This window comes from Eutrigla gurnardus (assembly GCF_963514095.1).
Source record: "Eutrigla gurnardus genome assembly, chromosome: 15".
In the NCBI taxonomy this organism is placed as follows: domain Eukaryota; kingdom Metazoa; phylum Chordata; class Actinopteri; order Perciformes; family Triglidae; genus Eutrigla; species Eutrigla gurnardus.
In genome coordinates this window covers 2,837,982-2,858,868 of record NC_139938.1, presented here as the reverse complement: position 1 = coordinate 2,858,868, position 20,887 = coordinate 2,837,982, and the positions used below count along the sequence as shown (strand labels likewise).

Here is a 20,887-nt window from a genome sequence, read left to right as displayed (position 1 = left end):
TGGAGAGATGCCAGTTTGAATCCCTGAGACTGTGAAATAGTGAATACGCAGCCTGATGTAACACCTTCCACTGTTGAGCAGGGCTAGACCTTACTGCTCCACTGGCTCCAGGAGGCTACATGTTTTCTTCCAGTGGCAGCTCAAAAAATCTGCAAAGAATCAACCTGGAAATAATTTTCTCAAACTGCAAACAAGTTCAAGGACAGTGTGAAGTGTAATGGGAACTCTTGGGATCCGGGTCAGTTCTGATAATCCATCCATGCTCCAGTAGAGGGTTGACTGCATGAACACACAAAGGTACCATAATAGCCAAACAGAGTAATGTGGTACAGCTTAAGACCCAGATCTGAACCAGACAGGATGAACTGAAGTAGCCTGGTTCAGATCTCACCACTCAAGTGAAAGAAGAGGCCTTTCAGTGTGATTATCAGGCTAGAACAAATGCTGCAGTCAGTGAAGTCGGTAAGGTGGGACGCTGATTAAGGCATCTGAGTGACATAGTGGAAAAACCTGTTGCCCGTTGCTATAGAGACGTGGTTTCTGGCAGAGGTGCTTCTGGTTTTGCCTGCAAGCGTCCATCCTCCCAAGCAGAACGGCCGCATCAATCACTTCAGCGATCCAGTTAACAGTCAAGTGAGCGTCAAATCAGAAATTGCTTCATGTGTTGATCTGGAGGGTGTTGACAAACTTTGTTGTTTGATTTGGACAATTTGTTGTTACAGGAAGTGTCCGTCGCATCACTAGTGACTCCTACTGGCTGTTTTGTCTGACAGACTCAATAAAATATAGACTCAACCGTACGGTTGTCATGAACGGGGATATCAGCTGCTGAAAAGGTGGACACATTGACACGGGGTCTATGGGGGTCTAAACTGGTGTGAATGTGAGCGTGAACGGCTGTCTGTCTCTGTGTGTCAGCCTGATGGTGACCTGTCCAGCTGAACCCTGCCTTCACCCAATGTCAGCTGGGGTCAGCTCCCACCCCCTCACGACATACAGAATAAGCAGTCACATATTGGATGGATGATCTATTGATTCTCTTTTGGAGCCAGCCTCGAGTGGCCATGAGGAGGAACTGCAGTTTTTTTTTTTTTTTTTTGCATCTGGGCTTCATTCAGAGGTTGCCACTTGTCAGTTAAAGCATAGATCCTCATTCCAATCATCAACTGTACTATTGCAGAGATTGTTTGTAGGTAAATCTCTATTGCATTATAATACTAATCTTGTTTTACAATAGAAAGGAATACAATTTTAATTTTCTTTGCAGGTACGTATAGATTGTATGAAATGTCAGGAAGAGACGTCAGGCCGGAGGTTATGAGTGACATCCCCTTCTCAGAAGTCACAATGCATGTAGATAAACCTGAAAAAGAAGGGGGAGGACAAGTGAGAATATAAGAAACACAGATTGGTCAAATGTTGACTACACTGAACTACATTTAAACAACAAACTTTCAGGCTTTAATTGACAGCAAAAGCAACGTTAGGCTGATACTTCCCCAGGCTGAAAGACTGGGGAAGTAAATAGGACAAGCTGACCCTGACCTGAGACCTGCTGAATTAGCTTCAGGTCTGAGTCAATTATCCACAGGCGGTCCGCAGAAATCAATGAGGATAAATGAATTCCGATGACCTGGTCGCAGAAAGACCTTCTGGAGTTCTTCTGCACTGTCCAAGTGAGGTGGAGACGGGGTCACGCGAGCCTCGGTGCAGGTGAACCGGCTCTTTGGGCAATGGTAAGCCATCACATCAGATATGATTTATCTTACCTCCACGCTGAGGGTAACAGGAAGACTGAATGTGTGGGTGAATGAGTCATGGGCATGAATATGGCTGATCCTGGTTCAGTGGTGTGACTTGCATGCGTCGTTAGCTCTTTCTGTGGCTGCATTGAGTGATGAAAGGGTGAGAATGGTAGGCCACAGGAGTATCAGGTGTAAATGGTGGGTAATCTGAGTCAGGAAGCAGATGTTTCCCCTCGAAACTGTTGGAATGTCGCCAAATATCTGAGATCTGAAGCATCCATTCAAAACGCCATGAGAGGAGGACAAAGCTGTGACAACATGCAGTTAAAGATTCATTTCTATCCTCAAAGCTCACCTGGTGGGAATGCTGCCTTGGTGCCCAAAAATCGTGAGAGCCCCCACCTGGCTGATCCTGGTCACTACATCAAACAGGAGCACATTAAAGGTGAAATCAAACACATTACAATCAAATACATTAAAAACAAAAAATGGCACAATCTCTGTTGATGTTTTTTTCTAAACTTCTTATTTCATAATGACACATTCTGTATTCCATTTCCTCTCAAATGATATAACCCGATTGTGAAGTTAAACCATTTAGACTTATTTACAAGACATAAAACATCACAGGGAGTGCAGCACATGGCACAAATATGCACTGAGAGATCATGAGATAAAATCACATTTAAATGATAAAACTGATTTTAATGTTGAGTTACAGACGTCCAACACTGGCCAGCATGTTAACACTGAACTACAGCCAACTCATGAAAAGGCTTGAAAGGCTAGATGTAGTTTTATCAGGGTGTAGCCAACTTGTCTCTGTTAAAGCCTGTTGGGATTACAAAGTTATCATTTCCCATTTTTAAACCGTGTGTTGACAGAGAAAGCTGTCAAATATTTATCTATAGTCAACATGGCCCGTTTTAAGACTTTTAAAAGCATTCGGTGCATATTTCGCTTTGGATCACTGGCAGTGCAAACATATGGTTTAATGGAAATGTACATGCTGGAGACGGAGTGCTTATTTTGTTATGTCACCAGATGTTTCATTTACACACAGGCAAATGCCTTTCAGCGTTTTACCATTTCAGGTAACACAGTTTAATGTGACGGTGATTACGTTCCTTCATTTTTACTGCATCACAACTCTTAAGATGGAAAAACTAGTAAAAAAAATACCAGCTTTAATTCCTCTCTGTGTCGTAACATGAATGTAAATGTAAACTTGTAATGTGAATCCAGCCATTAAGTCGTTTAGTTCTGGGCTCCAGGGGCGATTCTAGGAACAGAGCCTAAGGGGTGCTGAGCACTAATGATCCCCCCCAAAAATCCCTTTTTTTAAACAAAAAACTGTACATTTTAACGTTATTTTGGAATATCATTCCCACATTTGTCAACGAAGAACATCAGAATGTTCAGGTAGGGGAAATCACTGTGACTGGAAATCTTACTTTAATGCTGAGGGGGAAAACGCCATCACTTGGTATTACAAATGAAATTGTATTAAAATGAAAATCTAATGAGGTATAATGGGGTGAACGGGGCAGGTGGGAAAGAGAGAAAGCGGATCATACCATGCCATGACTCGGTTGGGGGGGGTTGTTGTTAAAATATTAAGTTTAAAGTAAACCATAAGTACTGTCTATGGTTTTTTGACCTGGTTTAAGCTTGTCAAACACGGACTTGAGATTTAAAAAAACAACAACATGACTGTTATATTTATCTATGCAATATTTTTAGGGGTGCTGGGACTCAATTTAGGGTGCTAAAGCTACTCCTATGCTGGGCTCGATGTGTTAACACTGCATCAAACTTCACACTCAGACGACAGTGTGCAGTATGGGGCCTCCAGATGGACCAACTAGTTTAGCTACGCTGGGAGAGTTTTGGGTCACCGTTAAAAATGAATGAGAACAACATAAAGAGTGAGCAAATGGTTTATTAACTAGGTATTTTACAACTTGCCAACAATCATACACACTCCAGTATGCTTAACTTGATGTTTAATGAGGACGTCCTAACATTAGTCCACTAGCCTCCGAGTGCTGTTGGTGAATTACTACATTAGAGACACTTGGAGAAAGCAAATTAATTAGGCAATAAGGAACTCTGGCTGAAAGAGAGGAGGCTTAGATCAAGCAGTGAGTCCTGTTCAGAGTCAGTCTCATTGTTGTCTGGTAAAATGGCTCCCTCTGCTGGCGAGCGTTGTAGCACACACTGCAGCAAATCAAAATCCTTCACTTCAGAACCACAACAGGGATGTGTGCCTCCTTTTGCGGAACATTTAAATACAAATCACTCAACACAAAGACGACTCCCAACACATGATCATATCCTCATTTTATGTTTATTGGAATGCTTTACCTCAATAACGCAACGAGCCAAAAACAGTGCAAATGCTGTATCGCACCGAATGCAGCCTCCCACAATCCAAACCCTCTCAAACATCACTTCCTCAAGCTTCCATGTCTTATATACAACGAGGTCACTTCTAGACACTCATACGTCCAACTTACACAATCCAGTAGCAGACATACTGTACACAACTGTCCCCCATGAACACTTAAGGCACACACACATACACTATCTATATACAGCACACAATTCTGCAGAGCTTAAGACAGCAGTAACGTCCCATTATTTGATGCGAGAGACTCTCAGCCACAATTTGAACAGAACCGAGCGGGGCTGCGGCAGAAGCTCACAGACAAATGTTTTTTTTCTTTCTTTACATGACCTGTGATTGCTTTTTAGCAATTAGCGTGACAATATTCAGTATAGCAGTGTTGAGTAGCTTAACCTACTTCCTAAAAAAATATTCAGAAACTACACCACACAGAGATGTTGGGGTCCAGGCAGGGCTGGGTGAGTCACCACATACAACAGGGAGAGAAATAAATAGGTGAGAAACGGAATTAAAAGGTGCTTCTAAGAGAAAATACTGTGTCTGTATTTAGGAGGGAGAGAGAGAGAGAGTCCATGATGGTCAGACTGTGAATCAATCTGTATTTTAAAGGAATAACTCGTGCTATATTAGTAAAGTGAGGTGAAAGCAGAAGTACTGACAACCAACGGACTGTCTCAACGGTTTTTACTTGGGGGTGAAAAATAAAAAAGTGCTCTGCGACCACTAATGAAAAACAGTGCACGGGCAATATAACCGAGATTGTTTTTTTTTGTTTTTGTTTTTTTCCAGCTTGTTCAGCTTAAAAGCTGGCAGATCTTAGTTTGGCAAAAGAAAACATCCACTTGATTTTTAAACATTAAAATGAAATGTCACAGTAGATTTATCTGGATTTAAATGGGGAAATGTAATTCTACAAGTAAAATGTAAATACACTGGCTGGTTGTGATAGAAGTTTTGCACAAATAAGCAGCAGGGTTGGGGGTGTTTGGAAGACTTCTGTAGATTCAATACACATAACTCTAAAGTATACGCATGAAGACGTTATAATTATCATTCGAAGCGTTGGATGCATGCAGCGAACACCTTCATTAGGTTTCAGTTCAGTGTTGGTTTTAGGTGACAGAAGTAGTGATCAGCCGTATGTGTGGTTTGTGAAGGAGTAGTTTACACTCCGGATATACGCTGATCTTTTTTATATTGAGTAACAGTTTAAAAAGACATCTAATTAGTTACACACCGAGTTCAAAAGTGAACATATTGCAGGCTAAGTGCTCCTTGTTTTAAGTATATGAAATAGTACACATGAAGAACTGGACAGACAAAATCATTATTACACATTTGTGTTGACATTTGCTTCACTGGATTATGCTTTAAGCAAAATCGACTAACACCGAGTTACTTTTAAATACGGCTCACTGCGATAGATAGAGTGCATCTCGGCAGTAGGCCCTCTGTAGAAGTGGTTCCCAACCTTTGACTAGTGGACCTTTACAGGAACTGATGACACACCGAATTTTTACTTCTCAGATTGTTCCAATTTAGCCTGAAGAAGTTAAAGTATTCACTAATTCACAACAAACAAAAGCAAAACTAGGAGAAATGGAAAAAGAATCCGAATTTTGTGCAACGTAAATGTTCTTTTCCTTTTATCCCTTTGAATTAGAATTTCCCTCCGACTCCCCGGGTTGGGACCCACTGCTCTGCAGCATACTGGTGGGATTCATAACATTGTACATTGTTGGATAACGTTCTGCCTACTGTGGTTAGGTTGAGCACTGGGCTTCTGGTGTGTTAACAGACGCTGCAGAGCCAGCTGTTTTACTGATACCAACAAAACATGGAGGAAGAAAGTATTGTTTTTCTTTTTGTATCATATTTCTGTGGCACAGGTGACAGAAACACTCATTTTATCCGCAGGCTGAGATTAATCTGCGGGTGCGTCTGCAGTCCCACATGATCTGAGAAAATCTTTCTATGATTCAGAGAAGCATGACCTTGTAAATCATTTCGCAATAGGGTGACTACTGCAATCACAGTGTCTACGTCTGTAGTGAGGTCTCTCCCACTCTTCAGCAACTCCCCGCTCATGAATGTGATCCCACAACCCACTCACATCAGGGTGCCTCTTCCCCCTATGAGTGAGCCCGTCCTCCTCCAGATACCAGGGACATGTCTCCCCCGTCTCCCACTGCAGTGGGTGAGACATGCCTCTGGATAAATGTGCTGCTTGGCCAAGGCCCTCAAACCAGCGACGCCCGTCTCTCCTCCGGCGTCTCCTCCAGTATCTGCAGCAGCAGGTCACTGAGGGGCTTGGCCATGGCGCGGTAACCCGTCGGCGTCAGGTGGAGGAAGTCAAACATGTCCTGTGGGCTGATGGCTCCGTCGGAGTGAACGAACTGCCCGCTCACATCCAGGAGCTGACTCTGACCCAGACGTGGCAGCCAGGAGCGCAGGAAATCGTTAATGTCGGCGTTCTTCTCCCTCAGAGGGTTGGGACGCTCCCCTCGAGGCAACAATCCCTGACGACAACCAAAATTATTCATTTATTATTTGATTTATTGAATTTAATGTGTGTGAGTTAGATCTTTGTTGTTTCCTTTTCTTAAAAATGGATAGGAGAGCATAAATTAGACTCTCTTAAAAGGGTCATCTAAAAATAGCCTCAAAAGACTGCCACTCTGCATTTTACTGCACATAATGAATAATATGATAAACAGCACTGTTTAATCTTAAACTAATTATAGAGGTAGCAAGTTAGCAAGTTTTTTCTATAGCATCACATTTAAAAGGTACTTCACCAATCCTAACATGTCAATATTTTGCATGATCTTAATAAAATGACCATATATTGAACTAAAGTTGACAACTACAGAGAGAAAATAAAGACCACAAAGGAAACTAAATATCAACATACAGTATCTGTTAAAAACGAACCAGGTGCAACAAAAGACAAAACATACAACTAACTTACCAGTACAACTATCTTTGCCTTGGGGAGGCGGGAGGTGAGTAGCTGCACAATAGCAAGAATTCCTCCTGCAACTTGCTCTGCTGTGTGTTGGTAATTGTTGCTTCCTACCCACAACACCACCACCTGGACAAGACCACAGACAGACGCTTTGTTCACTTTCACTCAACTCGTTTTAATCTCCAGAATCGTGATCAAAGCATGGTGTGCTGTAATAACATGGCAACATCCTGTTAGTTGGTGAGAAAATCAGTTCTTATGGATTGATATCTGGGTAATGGCTGAGCAATGCAAGCTGTTCCCAATGTCTACATCATTATCACAGCCGATAAGCACAGTCAGGGTTATACAACAGACTGCCGCCGCTATAATGTTTTCCAAATACACAACTTCACAACATGGCCACCTGCTCCTGACACATTCAGCATGATGAGGAGGTCATGGACAGCTACATGCAATACTTTTGCAAGAGGGAAAAACAGTTCTTTCTGTCTGTTCAGTTTGTGTCAGAGAGGTAAAAAGAAAAAAGTGTATGTCGATGGTATTTTGCAGATCAAAGAAGTAAACTGCAGAGAGTTTGTTCTGCAGCGGAGATGGATTTTCCCCTAAACTGCCCTTGTCCAAAGATCCAGGCTCATCTCACCTTGGGACGGATGTTGTCCAGCTCTCCGTTCTGCAGCCTCCACAACACATTACAGGTGGTGTCTCCTGCAATGCCAAAGTTGAGCGCGTGAAGAGGAGAGAATACCTCCCTCCAAACCTGTGGGAAGGAAACCACAAATCTGCATTTCATATGATGTGGCTAACTTCAAGAACTCATTGACGCTAAGCTAAGCATGCCGATCAGTAACACATTATAAACATTTTAAACAAGTACCAATATAAACGCAGATGTTTGTACGTTTATACTGTGTATCTAGAGCAACGTGTGAAAATATTATGATTACATTTTTAGAAAGGTAAGTCTTGTCTTACCTCATACTGCTGCATTAGTTGTATCATAGAATCCCCCACAAAAAGCACATCTGGTTCAGCATCCTTACACTCCTGCACAAATCTTGTGTGCTGTTAAAAGTAAAAAAAAATAAAAAATAGCCTCTTCACAACGGAGCTTGAGGTGTAGTAATGGGGGGGGGATGGATAAATGAAAGAAAAACTACATTTCATTCACAGAAAATGATACAACTGAATCAGTTGGGCAGTTCACTCTGAGTTCACGCCTTTGTGCTATAAGTCAAAATCTTAGGACTCATGAGCCTTTACAGTCAGACGAAATCCTGCAAGCTCATCACACGACAAGACTGTCTCCAGACAGAGGGCTCGGTGTCAAGCAGACTGTCTCAGTCCTATTAGCTTTGGAGGATTAACCTCGCATAGACCTAACAGGAGATGCCACTAAACAAGGGGCTGGATAAAGGGACGCTTCAAAAGAAACACAGGCCTTATGTGGTTTACCCCACATCTGTAACTAAATGACAGAAAATAGCATTGAAACATCACCTGATGATATCCTGCAGATCTAGCCCTTTTGCCACATGATTGTGAATATCAATGGTAGGATTCAGATGCAATATTTAACGTATTTCCGGTTCCCAAAAGGAGGGCAGATGAACTAATAATACAATCCAAGAATAAAGTCGTGAATTCTAAGAAACCGCCAAAGTATTCTTTGTGACGTCCTGTCAATAATATATTTAGAGTGTTTGGGTTTATGTTACATGCCATACATGAGGGACACATGTAGCATTGTGATTGGGACAAAAGGTGAATGTTTGGTAGCGTATTGATTAAACCCACTAACCTGTGACATCCACCGGTCATCTCCCTGTACATCCTCTACTGGCTCAGCCATTGCAGCTGGGTTCATTTCATCACCACTCATCCTGCAGGAGACACCAACACTTATTCACACATGAAGAAAACAATACGTCGCCAGACATGTTTCTATACATGCCGCTTGTTATGAAACGAAGAAGGCCCGGTGTTATGTTAGGTTGGCGCTACGGTATAAAGAGGAAAGCGTCATCTCAAGCTAGCAGAAAGCGTCGTTGTGATGCAGCAGCTTAACGTTTCGGCTAGCAGCAGACAGACTGACCTTGCTAATACGGATAAAGGCTACTTTCGCTTTCAAGGCTGGTGATTATAGATCACATAGAGATCGCATTAAACCCGCGACGTTACTGTTCATCTGACGTTAGCTGGTGAGCTAGCTAGCTAGCTAGCCTGCTAATAAAATCTGGAGGGTTGTTATGGCTGCATCCGATACGTAACGTTTCGACACGCCCGTCATTAATATGAACATTTACAGGAAATATTTGTGCGTTACGTTACGAGACAAACTACCTGGCAGGGTGTCGGCCGTCACTTCTCGGCTTCAGAGTAACTCTTTTGCCCAAACTTCACGTAACGTTAGTCGAAGCGGATGATGCTCGCTAGCAACCGTAATCCGATTCCAGCTCGACGAGACAACAAAAGGTGTGTCAAGAAGGCGAACCCCAGAGAGCCTTTTAGGAGGAGAGTGCCGAGCTGCACCATCGAACCGCAACACGCCGTCGGAGCGCACTGCAGTCAGCTGCCGCTAGGATCCCGATGTTTACTCTGAGAAGTGTCTTACATTATATTACATTAATTCAAACTCGTACTGTCACGGCAGAAACCAACCCTAGATAACCATCTGTAGCACGAACCAACATACTGCTATCTGCCGTAATGTGTGAGGCTCGCTAAGGGCTTTCCTGAGAGGGCAACCACCCCGGGACAGCTAGTCCCGCAGTGAATCATGGGTTGACCGTTGGTTTGAAACTGCGACAAAAAAGTTTACCGTCTCAAACATTTTACTTTTGATTCCCAAACAAGGACATGTTATCCGTTATTTTTTGTGGGCACGTATATTTTAATAACCCACACCACTGCCGACATGTTTGCCGTATGACGTCACGTTCATGATCAGTCACGTTCAACCGTGGCCCATCTTAATGCACCCATTCGGCCATCTCTGATCCGAGCGCGCGGACATCAACTGGTCGCAAAGCATCATGGTCACGTTAAATCAAACGCTGCATTCCGGTACTGTAGGAAACGGATGTATCATCTTCGGGGTTTTTAGCTGTTGACATGTAAGGAGTGTGTGATACCGGTAACACCCTTTGATCAATTTGATTTGAATTAGATTTTGAATCGGCTTCTTCATTTTTTCTTTAAAGCTGGCTCTTGACCAGTGCTTTCTTTTTGTCAACATTTGCATACAATGCCTATTATTGTAACGTGTACTGCTCTGTTCACACAAAAAATGTGAACAGATACCTGGAAAGTCTTGACCAATTCCCGATCATCATTTGTGGCTTGCAATTGCATGAGGACATTTGTAAATGCCTACATATTGATGAGATGATTGTGGCCACCTACTATTCATGTTAATGCTGCTCCACCCATCAGGAGCTGCAAAACATATTTTAGACAACAAATATTTAGTTCCCCAAGTCTGCTGTAAAGAACTGTTACAATTAATGTACTCCCATAAAAGCTCCCCTGCATGCAATAAGAGATAAATGCATGACCTTTTGCTGTGCATGACCTTTGCTTCATTTACTTGATTTTATACTGTAGACTTGCAAAATGCAAAATTGCAAAATTTCATTGCATATTTTTTTTCCTGTGATATGTAATGTAGCCCTGTGCTTATGTCTTGTCGGTGATGAAGGAGTTATTTTGGTACCAAAAAAAATCTAAACAGTTTGGCACAGTTAGTAGCTAACAGACCACTTACAGCTGTAAATGCAGAAATGTCATGTTACACATGGGTGTGCAAAAAAAATGTACCCAGGCCGATTGGTGTTATTTGCCAAACTCATGAAATGTCCAGTCGACCCACTGGACTCAACACACCCATACAAGCATTGAAAAAATGCAGGCAACGCAAATATCCAAGGCGTTGTTGCCTTTTTCCTCAAACTTCTACTAATTGTATTGATTTATATCAAATTGCAGCCCAGGTTCATGTGTCATTTTCTCTCAATAGTTAGTGACTCTCTGTGGTCTGTGTGTATATTATCTAACACTGTTTTGTGAGTGGTTTTGAAGTTCTGTGTTTCCGGCCTTCTTCTATTTACAGAGGCTGTTTGGTCCACCTGTAGGGCGTTTCACAGAGCAGGGTGGTGTGGTGAACGACGCTTCCATCACCCTGCAGCAGCTGTCCCCGGTCTTTAATGGGACCTCCATCTGCAGGTGAAGGAGTACAACGATCGCGGCCTAAATGGAGGGGCTGTCCTCAGAGTCGTTAACTAGACCGCGAGTAGGCTCAATGCAGAGTCCCACTTTTGAAGATAAACTCCACCTTGGTCTCTGTGAGGCGGCAGGACTAGACTCATGGATTTAATAAGAGGAGATCCTGGATTAGAACCCAATTTGAACAGCTATTGTTCTCTGACTCTCCTTCTCTTCCTTTCCGCTGCAGGTTTTGACCCACATGACTAGCACATGGATATTCTGTGGTCATGGCTGGTGCAACTGTGTGTTGTTTGATCATGATACCCATGATGCATTGGTGCAATGTGTTCTCATAAAAAAATGGATGAATAAATATTAAATAAATAAATATAAATATAAATTATTATTCCAAACATGTATCTGTCTTGAACATATCAGGGTTGCGATGGCTATGTAAATGAACACTGAATTTTAACATATTCATAGATTGGCTATAACAACACGAATGGTGATACTATACTCTGGCCACACGGTGGTACCAGTAGGCAGAACATGAACTTTATAAATCAAACATTAACTTGACCCTCGGTTATCAACCAAAAAACAACAGAGTGCTGTTGGTTTTAATCCCGAAGAGTCCCGGTGTTGCCGAGTGGCAGGTTCAGGTTGTGCAGGCGGGTTAACAGGTTCTACGGGAGGGGAAGGGAGGAGGATCACCGCCCATCAGGTGTGTGCGTGTGTGTGTGTGTGTGTGTGTGTGTGTGTGTGTGTGTGTGTGAACGCGCGGTGACTCACGTTTCCACCACGGAAGAAGAGTCACACACAAAAAAGAGTCGGTTTCTCCGGACGGTCGTTCACGTTCGTGACTCCGGTCACTAAAGCAGGTGAAGGGACGTTAACGGAGGATTTAACCGCCGGGGAAGGAGCGTATCCATGTTTTGTCCGATGTTTCGGATATGGCGTCTGCTTCTCCTGGGAGGATTCATGCTGCCAGGTGAGTTTGAACGACTTCCTGGAGAGAGAGAGAGTGTGTGTGCGTAGACGTGTAGGCCTACCAGCCCCCCTCCCCAAACGGGGTTTTTATTTGTGACCCACTTCAGGTCACCAACAACAGGTGTCAGCTGGCCCAGGTCCACCTTTTAACATGAAGACCAGGTTTATACGTACAGTATATGTGGTGGTAATATTGCTAAATGGTCGTTTTACTGACTATGGATTATTTTCTTACATTTGATAGCCTATATCAACAATCCATAATAGCCTACTAACTGGTCTGACTGGGAAATAATAATTTAGCAATATTCTTATGTTTAAGTATAGATTGTTAAAATAAATTGCAGACTAAGAAGGCGTAATCATGTTTTTCTTCCTTTTTTCTAAAAAATGTCCCATTATAAATAAGGTTGATAAGCAACGATATGATCATTCCCTTGTTTTACAGTAAATTTCAACAAGTGATCATCAAGTGATCAAATATGTTTGAACTTGCATATTGAATGCCGTGATTAGAAGAAGTGGATTTAAGGGGGGGGGGGGGGGGGGGGTCATCACAACACAACAGGTAGTACAAACCCAGATGTGCCACGAGATTTCAGATTTTTGCAATGTTTTTAGGAATACAATGTTTAATAACTTACCTGTCACAGAGAAGCTTTTGTGTCAGCCTGGGTGACTCTGTATCCTCTACAGCACCTCTCCGCTGCGGGGTGCCCCAGGGCTCAATTCTTGGGCCAATTTTATTTATGTTGTATTTGCTCTCCCTAGGATCTATACTTAGAAAACATGGCGTCTCTTTCCACTGTTACACAGATGGCACTCAAATTTACCTGCCTTTGAAAAGAAATAATCCTAGATCCATAAAACCTTTGTTAGCATGTCTTGAAGATGTCAAAACATGGCTGGCCTGAAACTTTCTAAATTTTAATGACAGTAAAACCGAAGTTCTGGTGTTTGGTCCCAGTAATGTCCATGTGTCTCCTCCTGGAGTTTAGTGCCCCCTTGAACTGTTTGTGAAGCCAACTAACACCAATCTAGGGCTGTCCAAGGCTGTCCAAGGTCAAACCTTTTTTTGTCTCGTAGTGTTTTTGAAAATGTTATACATGCTTTTTATGACTTCTCATCTTGATTATTGTAATGCCTTGTATGTTGGTGTCAGTCAGGCCTCCCTCTCTTGCTTGCAGTTAGTCCAGAACGCTGCTGCTCGTCTGCTCACGGGTACTTGTAAGTGAGAGCACATTTCCCCTGTACTGACTTCCCTCCACTGGCTTCCAGTGCGTTTTAGGATTGATTTTAAGATTCTGCTGTTTGCTTTTAAGTGCCTGATTGGCTTGGCACCGTTCTTCCTCTCGGACCTGCTGGAGCCTTATGTTCCTTCAAGGTCCCTCAGGTCCTCGTGGCTGGTCCTCAGTCCAGGCTGAAGCTTAGGGGAGACCGGGCCCCAAGGCTCTGGAACGAGCTGGCTCTGGAACGAGCTGGCTCTGGAACGAGCTGGCTCTGGAACGAGCTGGCTCTGGAACGAGCTGGCTCTGCATGTTAGGCAGGCACTCTGCAGGGGTTTAAATCACGCCTCAAAACACATTTATTTTCTTTGGCTTTTTGACAGCTTGAGAGACTTGTCTTTTTATGTGACATACTGTGTATGTGTTTTGTGTGCTTTTGATTTCTGTATGATTTGTTGTTTGACTTGTAAAGCACTTTGGTCAACTTTGTTGTTTCTAAATGTGCTTGGAATAAATCTGGCTATGAATGATGTATGAACAAACTCCACTGGGAAAACCTTGCAAAGTCTAGATGGCAAGGCAAGGCAAGGCAACTTTATTTGTATAGCACATTTCATACACAAGGCAGACTCAAAGTGCTTCACATCATAAAACAAAGTGAGAAGAAAAAAGAAAAGAAAAATAGAAGAATTAAAAGAAAATAATAAAAATTTTAAAAATGCATTACAGAAAGAAAATAGAATAAAAACATATTTGCAATAATTAAAAACAGTGCAGACATTAAAAGATTTAGCAGAAAGCTATGGTGAACATAACAGTTTTCAGTCTAGTTTTAAAAGTGGTCAGAGTTGGGGCAAGTCTTACATCTTCAGGAAGTTTATTCCAGCCATTTGTTGCATAGTGACTAAATGATGCTCTCCCGTGATTGTTGTTTACTCTGGGAATCACTAACAGATTGGTCTCAGAAGATCTTAGTGGTCTAGAAGGCTTATGTAGTGGGAGCATATCAGTAATATACTTCGGTCCTAGACCATGTAGTGATTTATATGGGGATGAAACTGGAAGGGGGTCAGTGCTACTGAAGTGGAGATGGCTCAGGTTATGAGGGGAACTTTTTTTTCAACCATTTAATATATTTACTTTCCCAGTTGTTTCCTTACATTAAGGCAATTATTTGTTATATTTGTTTAAATATGTAATTGATGTATTATCCAATGCTTTGGGGAACTTAGGCGAGAACTACAGACACAAATAGACAAAGTGTTGGAAAATAAAAACCCAAATGTTAAAATATTTTCACACTAATTTGAAAGAAGATCTGTTATGGTAGTAAAATAACCCAAACTCTCAAAATTGAATGTATATGTGTATGACATAAGAAGGTTACTATAGTGTATTGCCTTAAAGAAAATAGTCCCCACAGTATGCTGGCATTGAAGAAGAAATATCTTTCTGTTGTGTTGACAGATATGTCTGTGAAGGTTCTCAGTTATCCAGGTCATGGTTGTAATAATAATAATAATGTAAGATTAATTTTGCTCAAACATGCTGCCAGTTGTGATTAAAAGAAGAGAACAGGTGAGCTTGTGTGATTTTCTGATTGAATGGTGGCTCTCCCTTTACTGGAAGATAAGTCTATATGGCAAAAATGACAGACTGTTAAACTTGTGGGTGAGTCAGTCGTTGAACAACCTACCATGAGAAAGTTCACCTGATCGTACTTACATTTACAGCTGTGTGGCTTCTAAGTGCTCCATTAGCGTCATAACAGACCGATAACAAGAAGCAGGCTTTGTACCACAAGTTATGGTTCCTCATGTTCCCAGCAGGCTCCTTGGAGTGAGGGAGATAATGAAAGAACTGAACTATAACAACAATAACAACAGACGGACGGTTGGAATGCTTTTCATAAGCCGTTCATCATTTTATATTTAACGTTTGGACAATTACAACACTTAATAATCCTTTTGATGGGCACTGAATGTATTTTCATAAATCCCGCTTCCTGTTTTGATTCTGCTTATTCAGCTCATTCCTAAATCAACTCTTTCCTTTCAAATCAGCCGTTTGTTAAAACAAACTCGGGCATGTTTTATGACGATGATTGATTCAGGCAAATACCGCCGTGAACTTACTGAAAGGAACGTCCACTAAACAGGAAACCACACTTACATACACAATACAATATAAAAAGAATAAATGCTAAAAACATGCAGCTGGAAATGTGTTTGCATTATTTAGGTTCTTGTATTCATGGATAAATATTGTGTGCAAAGACTTCCTGTGTGGATTTAACCAGAAGTCGCCTCTGAAATATAAAAAAAGTGGAAAGGCATTTTCTGTGGTGCATCCTGGTGTAAAGGCATCGATTAAAGGAGGAGATAATGTGGATTAGACAAGGAAACCCTTCTAAATGGAAACCTGTATGGACTTCTGAGTTTATGAACTGCTGCACATTAGAGAATTGAAATTCCTTTAATCTTTTTAACCCTCTATTTATTTTCTACCGACAGACACCGACCATGTCCCACTAAACACTGTCATCCTGTTTAATGTAATCGTCTTTTCCTGCAGTCACACTTATTTCATTTGATTCCTCGCTGTCCAGGATTACACAACATTCCTGTCGTCTTCTTTTCTGTGCTTCCAGAGAAGGAATGCTTTAATCCTCAGTCGGCAGGTCTGCTCATCACTGTGTGAAGCAGATTTTTGCTCAAATATTTAATTTCACCGGAGCCCTCGAAGGAGATGAACAGCTGCCACATCGCCGTTGTACTCTTTGTTTCAGTAAAATTGTTATATATTACTATAATAGCGTAGTATTATACTCCCTGTTTTGTTAAGGCATCTGTAGAGGCGGCGCCCATCCAACCGTCTGGACTTGCACACACACGTGCAATCATTAACCCACAGCAGGCTTGGCTGCTATTAGATTATTTGAACGACTTGCTGTGTTGTTTGCTGCCCTCAAGTCAAGTCATACAGAAAAGTGGAAAAGCAGCTCCCTGCTTCTCGAGCAGTGGCTGAGAGGAGATGGTGGGGCAGTTGTTTCCACAAGAAAAGTGACTCACAGTTTGTGCTGCAGCGATGCAGAAAGAACACCAGATATCCGAGGCGTTCGCTGTCTCCTTGTCAAGGACGTTTCTGTGTCAAACACGCAGAGATAACTGTGTTTGGTGCAAACAGCCTTGGCTCTCGTTTGGTTTAATGAATGGCTCTGAAACTCTGAGGAGTGAAATAAAAAAAACTAAAGAGTAATTTCATGGTAATGTTGATGAGTTGTTTGTCTTTATTACAGGGCTGCGACTTGTCAGTGCGATAGACATTTACACCCCGAAAGAGCTGGAGGTGGTCAACGGGACGGATGTGAAACTGAAGTGCACCTTCACCTCCACTGATCCGGTGTCCACTCAGTCGGTCACCGTGTCCTGGAACTTCCGGCCCATTCTTCCAGGACCGGACGAGTCGGTGCGTTTGAACTGGGTCTTGTATTTTAATGCCGTTATTAATGAAGTGCCACTCAATATATCTTTTAACAGCTGGTGCTCAAAATGTTCTCATGCTTGCTGATATGTTTGGACTTCTAAACTCTTTGCAATGTTGCTGGATTGTGTGTGTGTGTGTGTGTGTGTGTGTGTGTGTGTGTGTGTGTGTGTGTGTGTGTGTGTGTGTGTGTGTGTGTGTGTGTGTGTGTGTGTGTGTGTGTGTGTGTGTGTGTGTGTGTGTGTGTGTGTGTGTGTGTGTGTGTGTGTGTGTGTGTGTGTGTGTCAGGTGTTCTACTACCAGGAGCAACCATACCCTCCCAGGACCGGCCGTTTTAAAGGCCACGCGGTGTGGTCAGGTGATATTATGAGACGGGACGTGTCCATCACCCTGCATACGGTGCCTCCGACCTTTAACGGCACCTACATCTGTGCGGTGCGCAATCGTCCCGATGTGCACGGCAACAATGGAGAGATCATCCTCAGAGTCGTCGACAAAGGTTTGTTAGATCCAGAGTCCTACAGCGACTAAAAGGAAAATCTAAAATGTTTTGAATGCATATTTTGAAGGTGCCAGGCCACATTATTGCCCTTGTAGAAGGATTAGGGAGCTCAATGGGTCACTGTGTGGCCCGAGAGTAGACATTTGGGAATGTGTGCACCGTTTCCCAACAGGCCGCTGTAATCACTGATTCCTGGTCTTATTGCATCCAGTTTCCCTCTCTGAGATCAGCATCCTGTCAGCGGCCGTTGGAGGCGCCTGTGTCTTGATCCTGATCCTCCTCGCCATCTTCGTGGCGGTGAGGCAATGCAGGAAAAAGCGCATGCAGGCCGACATCGAGATGCACCCGGAGGAACGAGTGTGGAAGGACCCGACCGTATGGTGAGGGCCAAAGAGCCGGAGCTCCTCTTCTTCCTCGGGACTGGTGTGGCGTCTGATTGGCTGTTTGGGTCCACTCTGCTGTACAAAGACAAATGAAAGCTGGGGGGGGGGGTTCTTTCCTCCATCTTTGCTCCTCCACTGTGAACCTCCTTAGATATGATTGTACTTTATTTCATTCAGTATTAGATTAATGTGTCGCCGTTCACATTTGTTGCAATGCCAAATCTTTATACACTTTTATATGTTTTTACCAAAAAGTGATTTTAATAGCTAACTTAATGCTTTACTGAGTGTATAAACTGTTGAGTGGGAGATGTAAATATGGAGGGATTTTTATGCTGTTCTTTGAGCTTGTTCGTTGACCTCAGTTCACAGCAGCAGTACTGAATGCACCAATTAAGCTGATTTGCATTTGATTGGTTCTTTTATCTTTTGGTTATTTTCTGATATGTTTTGTCGAATGAAGCTTTAACTAAATCATCACTTGAAACATGTAATTTATTATATTCCCAAGTAGCACAAAGCGTACTTCATGCATGATACTGCTGCAGTGAATTGAGTCATATCCTCTGTTGCCTGCTGTTGAGGGTTTTAAGTTTTAAAGCTATGGAAGAGAAAATCTGATTAACCATCTTCTTGGCAAAACCTCTTCCCTCTTCTCTGTGAGCAGCAGCTGCAGTAATTACTGCTGCTTCACAATTGCTGCCACTTTAATTTGTGAATACAGGTGATACTTTTAGACCCAGAGACCCATGAACTGGTTTTGGTGGAGGACCATTCATAAACTGATGGTTTGGTCGTCATTGTCCACGGAAGGAAGCAGAACATCAATTCTCTGTGGTAGTCTGGCTGGGTTTGTTTCAAGCTTAGGATTCTGGGTATTGTATTCTTTAAAGTCTCTATCTCTGGTTGTTGTTTTTTTGGCAATGGATATTGGCTGAGGTAAACCACTGTGGGCCTTTTTTGTTTATTTCCATGCAGCCAGATATCAATGAGAAGTCTGTTTCATTGTGTGTGTGTGTGCGTGTGCGTGTGTGTGTGTGTGTGCGTGTTTTGCGGGGGGTTGCGTTAGTTCACCTGAAGAGGCCGTTCATCTGACAGTTTTGACAAAGGAGAAAGAAGTTAGTTCAGATGATGAGGAGTCTGAACCCAGCAGTGGAGATGATGAGGAGGAGGAAGGCCTTGAAGGTGATGATGATGACGACGACGATGATGATGATGATGACGATGATGATGATGACGACGGCGGCGATGATGGTGGTGGTGATGATTAAACAGACACACTCCATTAATTAGAACCCTCTTTCCTGATATAACATATTCATGATTTAAATGTTTACGTGACTTGTAATTTATTGTATTTTTTCCGATCTTGGTGCATTATGGTCACTGAATTACAGCATACACTACAGTCAATATAGTCCCCGAGCTGACAGCAGGCTGCAGAGGTCTGGGAAGGTCACTTCATTCTAATTACACACCTCCACATTTCTCCACATTTTACATGTTCAAACTTGTAGTCTTCAGCCACAACTGATGCTGACTCAAGTCATGCGAGGCAGTAGGAGACTTCATACAGCTCCCTCCAGAGCCATAAATACACAAATATACACCTTTCTTTCACTTGTGCAGTCATCGTCGTCCTCCGTGTGTGAATCCGTGGAGTTTCTCTGTATTTTCTGGATGTCTTATGATGGATTGATGGGTCTGAGTTTGTTGTACATGATTGCTGTAACTCGTTTGTGCCGACTTGACCACACAGCTGCTGCTAGAAAAGCTATTGCCCGAGATCAATATTGTGACCAATGAATTTTCATGTTGAATAAATTAACTATAGATTTTTAAAGAGAAGAGCTAGTTTAATTTGGCTCATCGCCAAAACCAGGCCCATCCAAATATTCTCCTGTTCAATTAATAAAAGCATCGGCCGAGAGGAGGCGAGTGAATATTCGGAAACAGAAGAATTGGTGCCTTTTGTTTTTTTGTTTGCAGAAAGTCCATCATGAGATTTCTGAGTGATAAACAAAGCAAGGTGTTTACTTCATTGTCATTATTGCACAGTTTATTTTGTATTTACATTTTGTACATAGTGTAAAATAAGCAGAGCTTCACTTACACAATAACAAGTCCTGAAATGTTGTCCTATATATATCTATTGAGCAACTCTGGAATAAAGAACTGATTTTGAAAGAAGAAGAATGACGTGAGTTTTGATTAAAACACTTCTGTTTATGGGAACAGGCCAGTTCTTTAGGGAAAGAAACTGGGTGAGTGTATGTGCTTGTGAAATTCCAACCAGCAGCCACTCCTATGTGTGACAATGAGGTGAAGTCACACTTCCTCTCCTTTAAACAGCTCACTGGAGTAAAGCTCATGTTCTTTTTTCACATATAAAGGTAAAATGGAGACGCCTGTCTTGAAATGTGTTACACTGTATCTTTAATGGGTTCAAATAAGCTCACTGGGACGTTTCTCTGAATTGTAAAAAGTAAAATGTCACAGAAATACCACAAGCATTACTCCCTTGTCACTCACATTACAACTCACTGGACAATGTGACAGTGCTTTTCCAGTGCTGTGATTGGAGGATTTCATTCAAACAGGGAGGAGACGTGGAGACATCACCCCCTGGTGGTGTCATCAGCTCACCCTTTTCATTTCTTCTGTTCTCTTTAAACAAAATCTGTGCTTTTACATCTGTTCTCTTCAACAACAACAAAAAGGAAGATAATAAAACTCAAGTGTGCACCTAAGCAGTTATTGCAGTTATGGTGGAGAGGGAGTCTAACCTGCTGGGACGACAGAAACTCCACCTGGACTCTTTTACTCTGTAAACATGTACATTAGAATGTTAAAACCTGCCCTTTTTCTCAGTGTGAATGGGTGAAGTGCTGTTGACAGACACAGAGATCCTTTTAAGCCGATTAAAAGACAAAGTGATGTGTAAGAAATACATCAGTTTGGGTCAATTAGA

The 20,887-nt window shown here is 42.3% G+C and overlaps 2 protein-coding genes across 4 annotated transcripts; one reads left to right on the top strand and one right to left on the bottom strand.

Annotated features, from left to right (window-relative positions):
• Window positions 1–3,702: 3,702 nt before the first annotated feature.
• Window positions 3,703–12,243, bottom strand: pafah1b2 (platelet-activating factor acetylhydrolase 1b, catalytic subunit 2). 3 transcript variants are annotated; one of them, XM_084029831.1, is made up of 6 exons: window positions 12,125–12,243; window positions 8,925–9,006; window positions 8,099–8,188; window positions 7,767–7,883; window positions 7,127–7,249; window positions 3,703–6,674 (listed from the first exon to the last, which is right to left on the bottom strand). In XM_084029831.1, exons 2-6 carry the CDS (start codon window positions 9,003–9,005, stop codon window positions 6,396–6,398), a joined length of 690 nt encoding a protein of 229 aa, XP_083885957.1. In that variant the 5' UTR covers window position 9,006; window positions 12,125–12,243; the 3' UTR covers window positions 3,703–6,395. The 3 variants fall into 3 exon arrangements, with proteins under 3 accessions (XP_083885957.1, XP_083885956.1, XP_083885955.1); XM_084029830.1 differs by lacking the exon at window positions 12,125–12,243 and adding an exon at window positions 9,219–9,365; XM_084029829.1 differs by lacking the exon at window positions 12,125–12,243 and adding an exon at window positions 9,467–9,605 and having other exon boundaries at window positions 4,072–6,674.
• mpzl2b (myelin protein zero-like 2b) lies at window positions 12,126–20,112 on the top strand. The gene is made up of 5 exons (XM_084029828.1): window positions 12,126–12,323; window positions 16,847–17,016; window positions 17,320–17,530; window positions 17,745–17,913; window positions 18,986–20,112. Exons 1-5 carry the CDS (start codon window positions 12,263–12,265, stop codon window positions 19,185–19,187), a joined length of 813 nt encoding a protein of 270 aa, XP_083885954.1. The 5' UTR covers window positions 12,126–12,262; the 3' UTR covers window positions 19,188–20,112.
• The last annotated feature ends 775 nt before the right edge of the window (window positions 20,113–20,887 follow it).

Excerpts from the sequence above, each read along its gene's own strand:
- pafah1b2 (XM_084029831.1), bottom strand. The coding sequence starts at position 9,005 with ATGAGTGGTGATGAAATGAACCCAGCTGCAATGGCTGAGCCAGTAGAG. Across the intron at positions 8,189-8,924 it reads ATGACCGGTGGATGTCACAG|CACACAAGATTTGTGCAGGA; the intron begins GTTAGTGGGTTT and ends TACTTTTAACAG. Across the intron at positions 7,884-8,098 it reads AACTAATGCAGCAGTATGAG|GTTTGGAGGGAGGTATTCTC; the intron begins GTAAGACAAGAC and ends TCCTTCCCACAG.
- mpzl2b (XM_084029828.1), top strand. The coding sequence starts at position 12,263 with ATGTTTTGTCCGATGTTTCGGATATGGCGTCTGCTTCTCCTGGGAGGA. Across the intron at positions 12,324-16,846 it reads GGGAGGATTCATGCTGCCAG|GGCTGCGACTTGTCAGTGCG; the intron begins GTGAGTTTGAAC and ends TCTTTATTACAG. Across the intron at positions 17,914-18,985 it reads TGGAAGGACCCGACCGTATG|TTCACCTGAAGAGGCCGTTC; the intron begins GTGAGGGCCAAA and ends GGGTTGCGTTAG.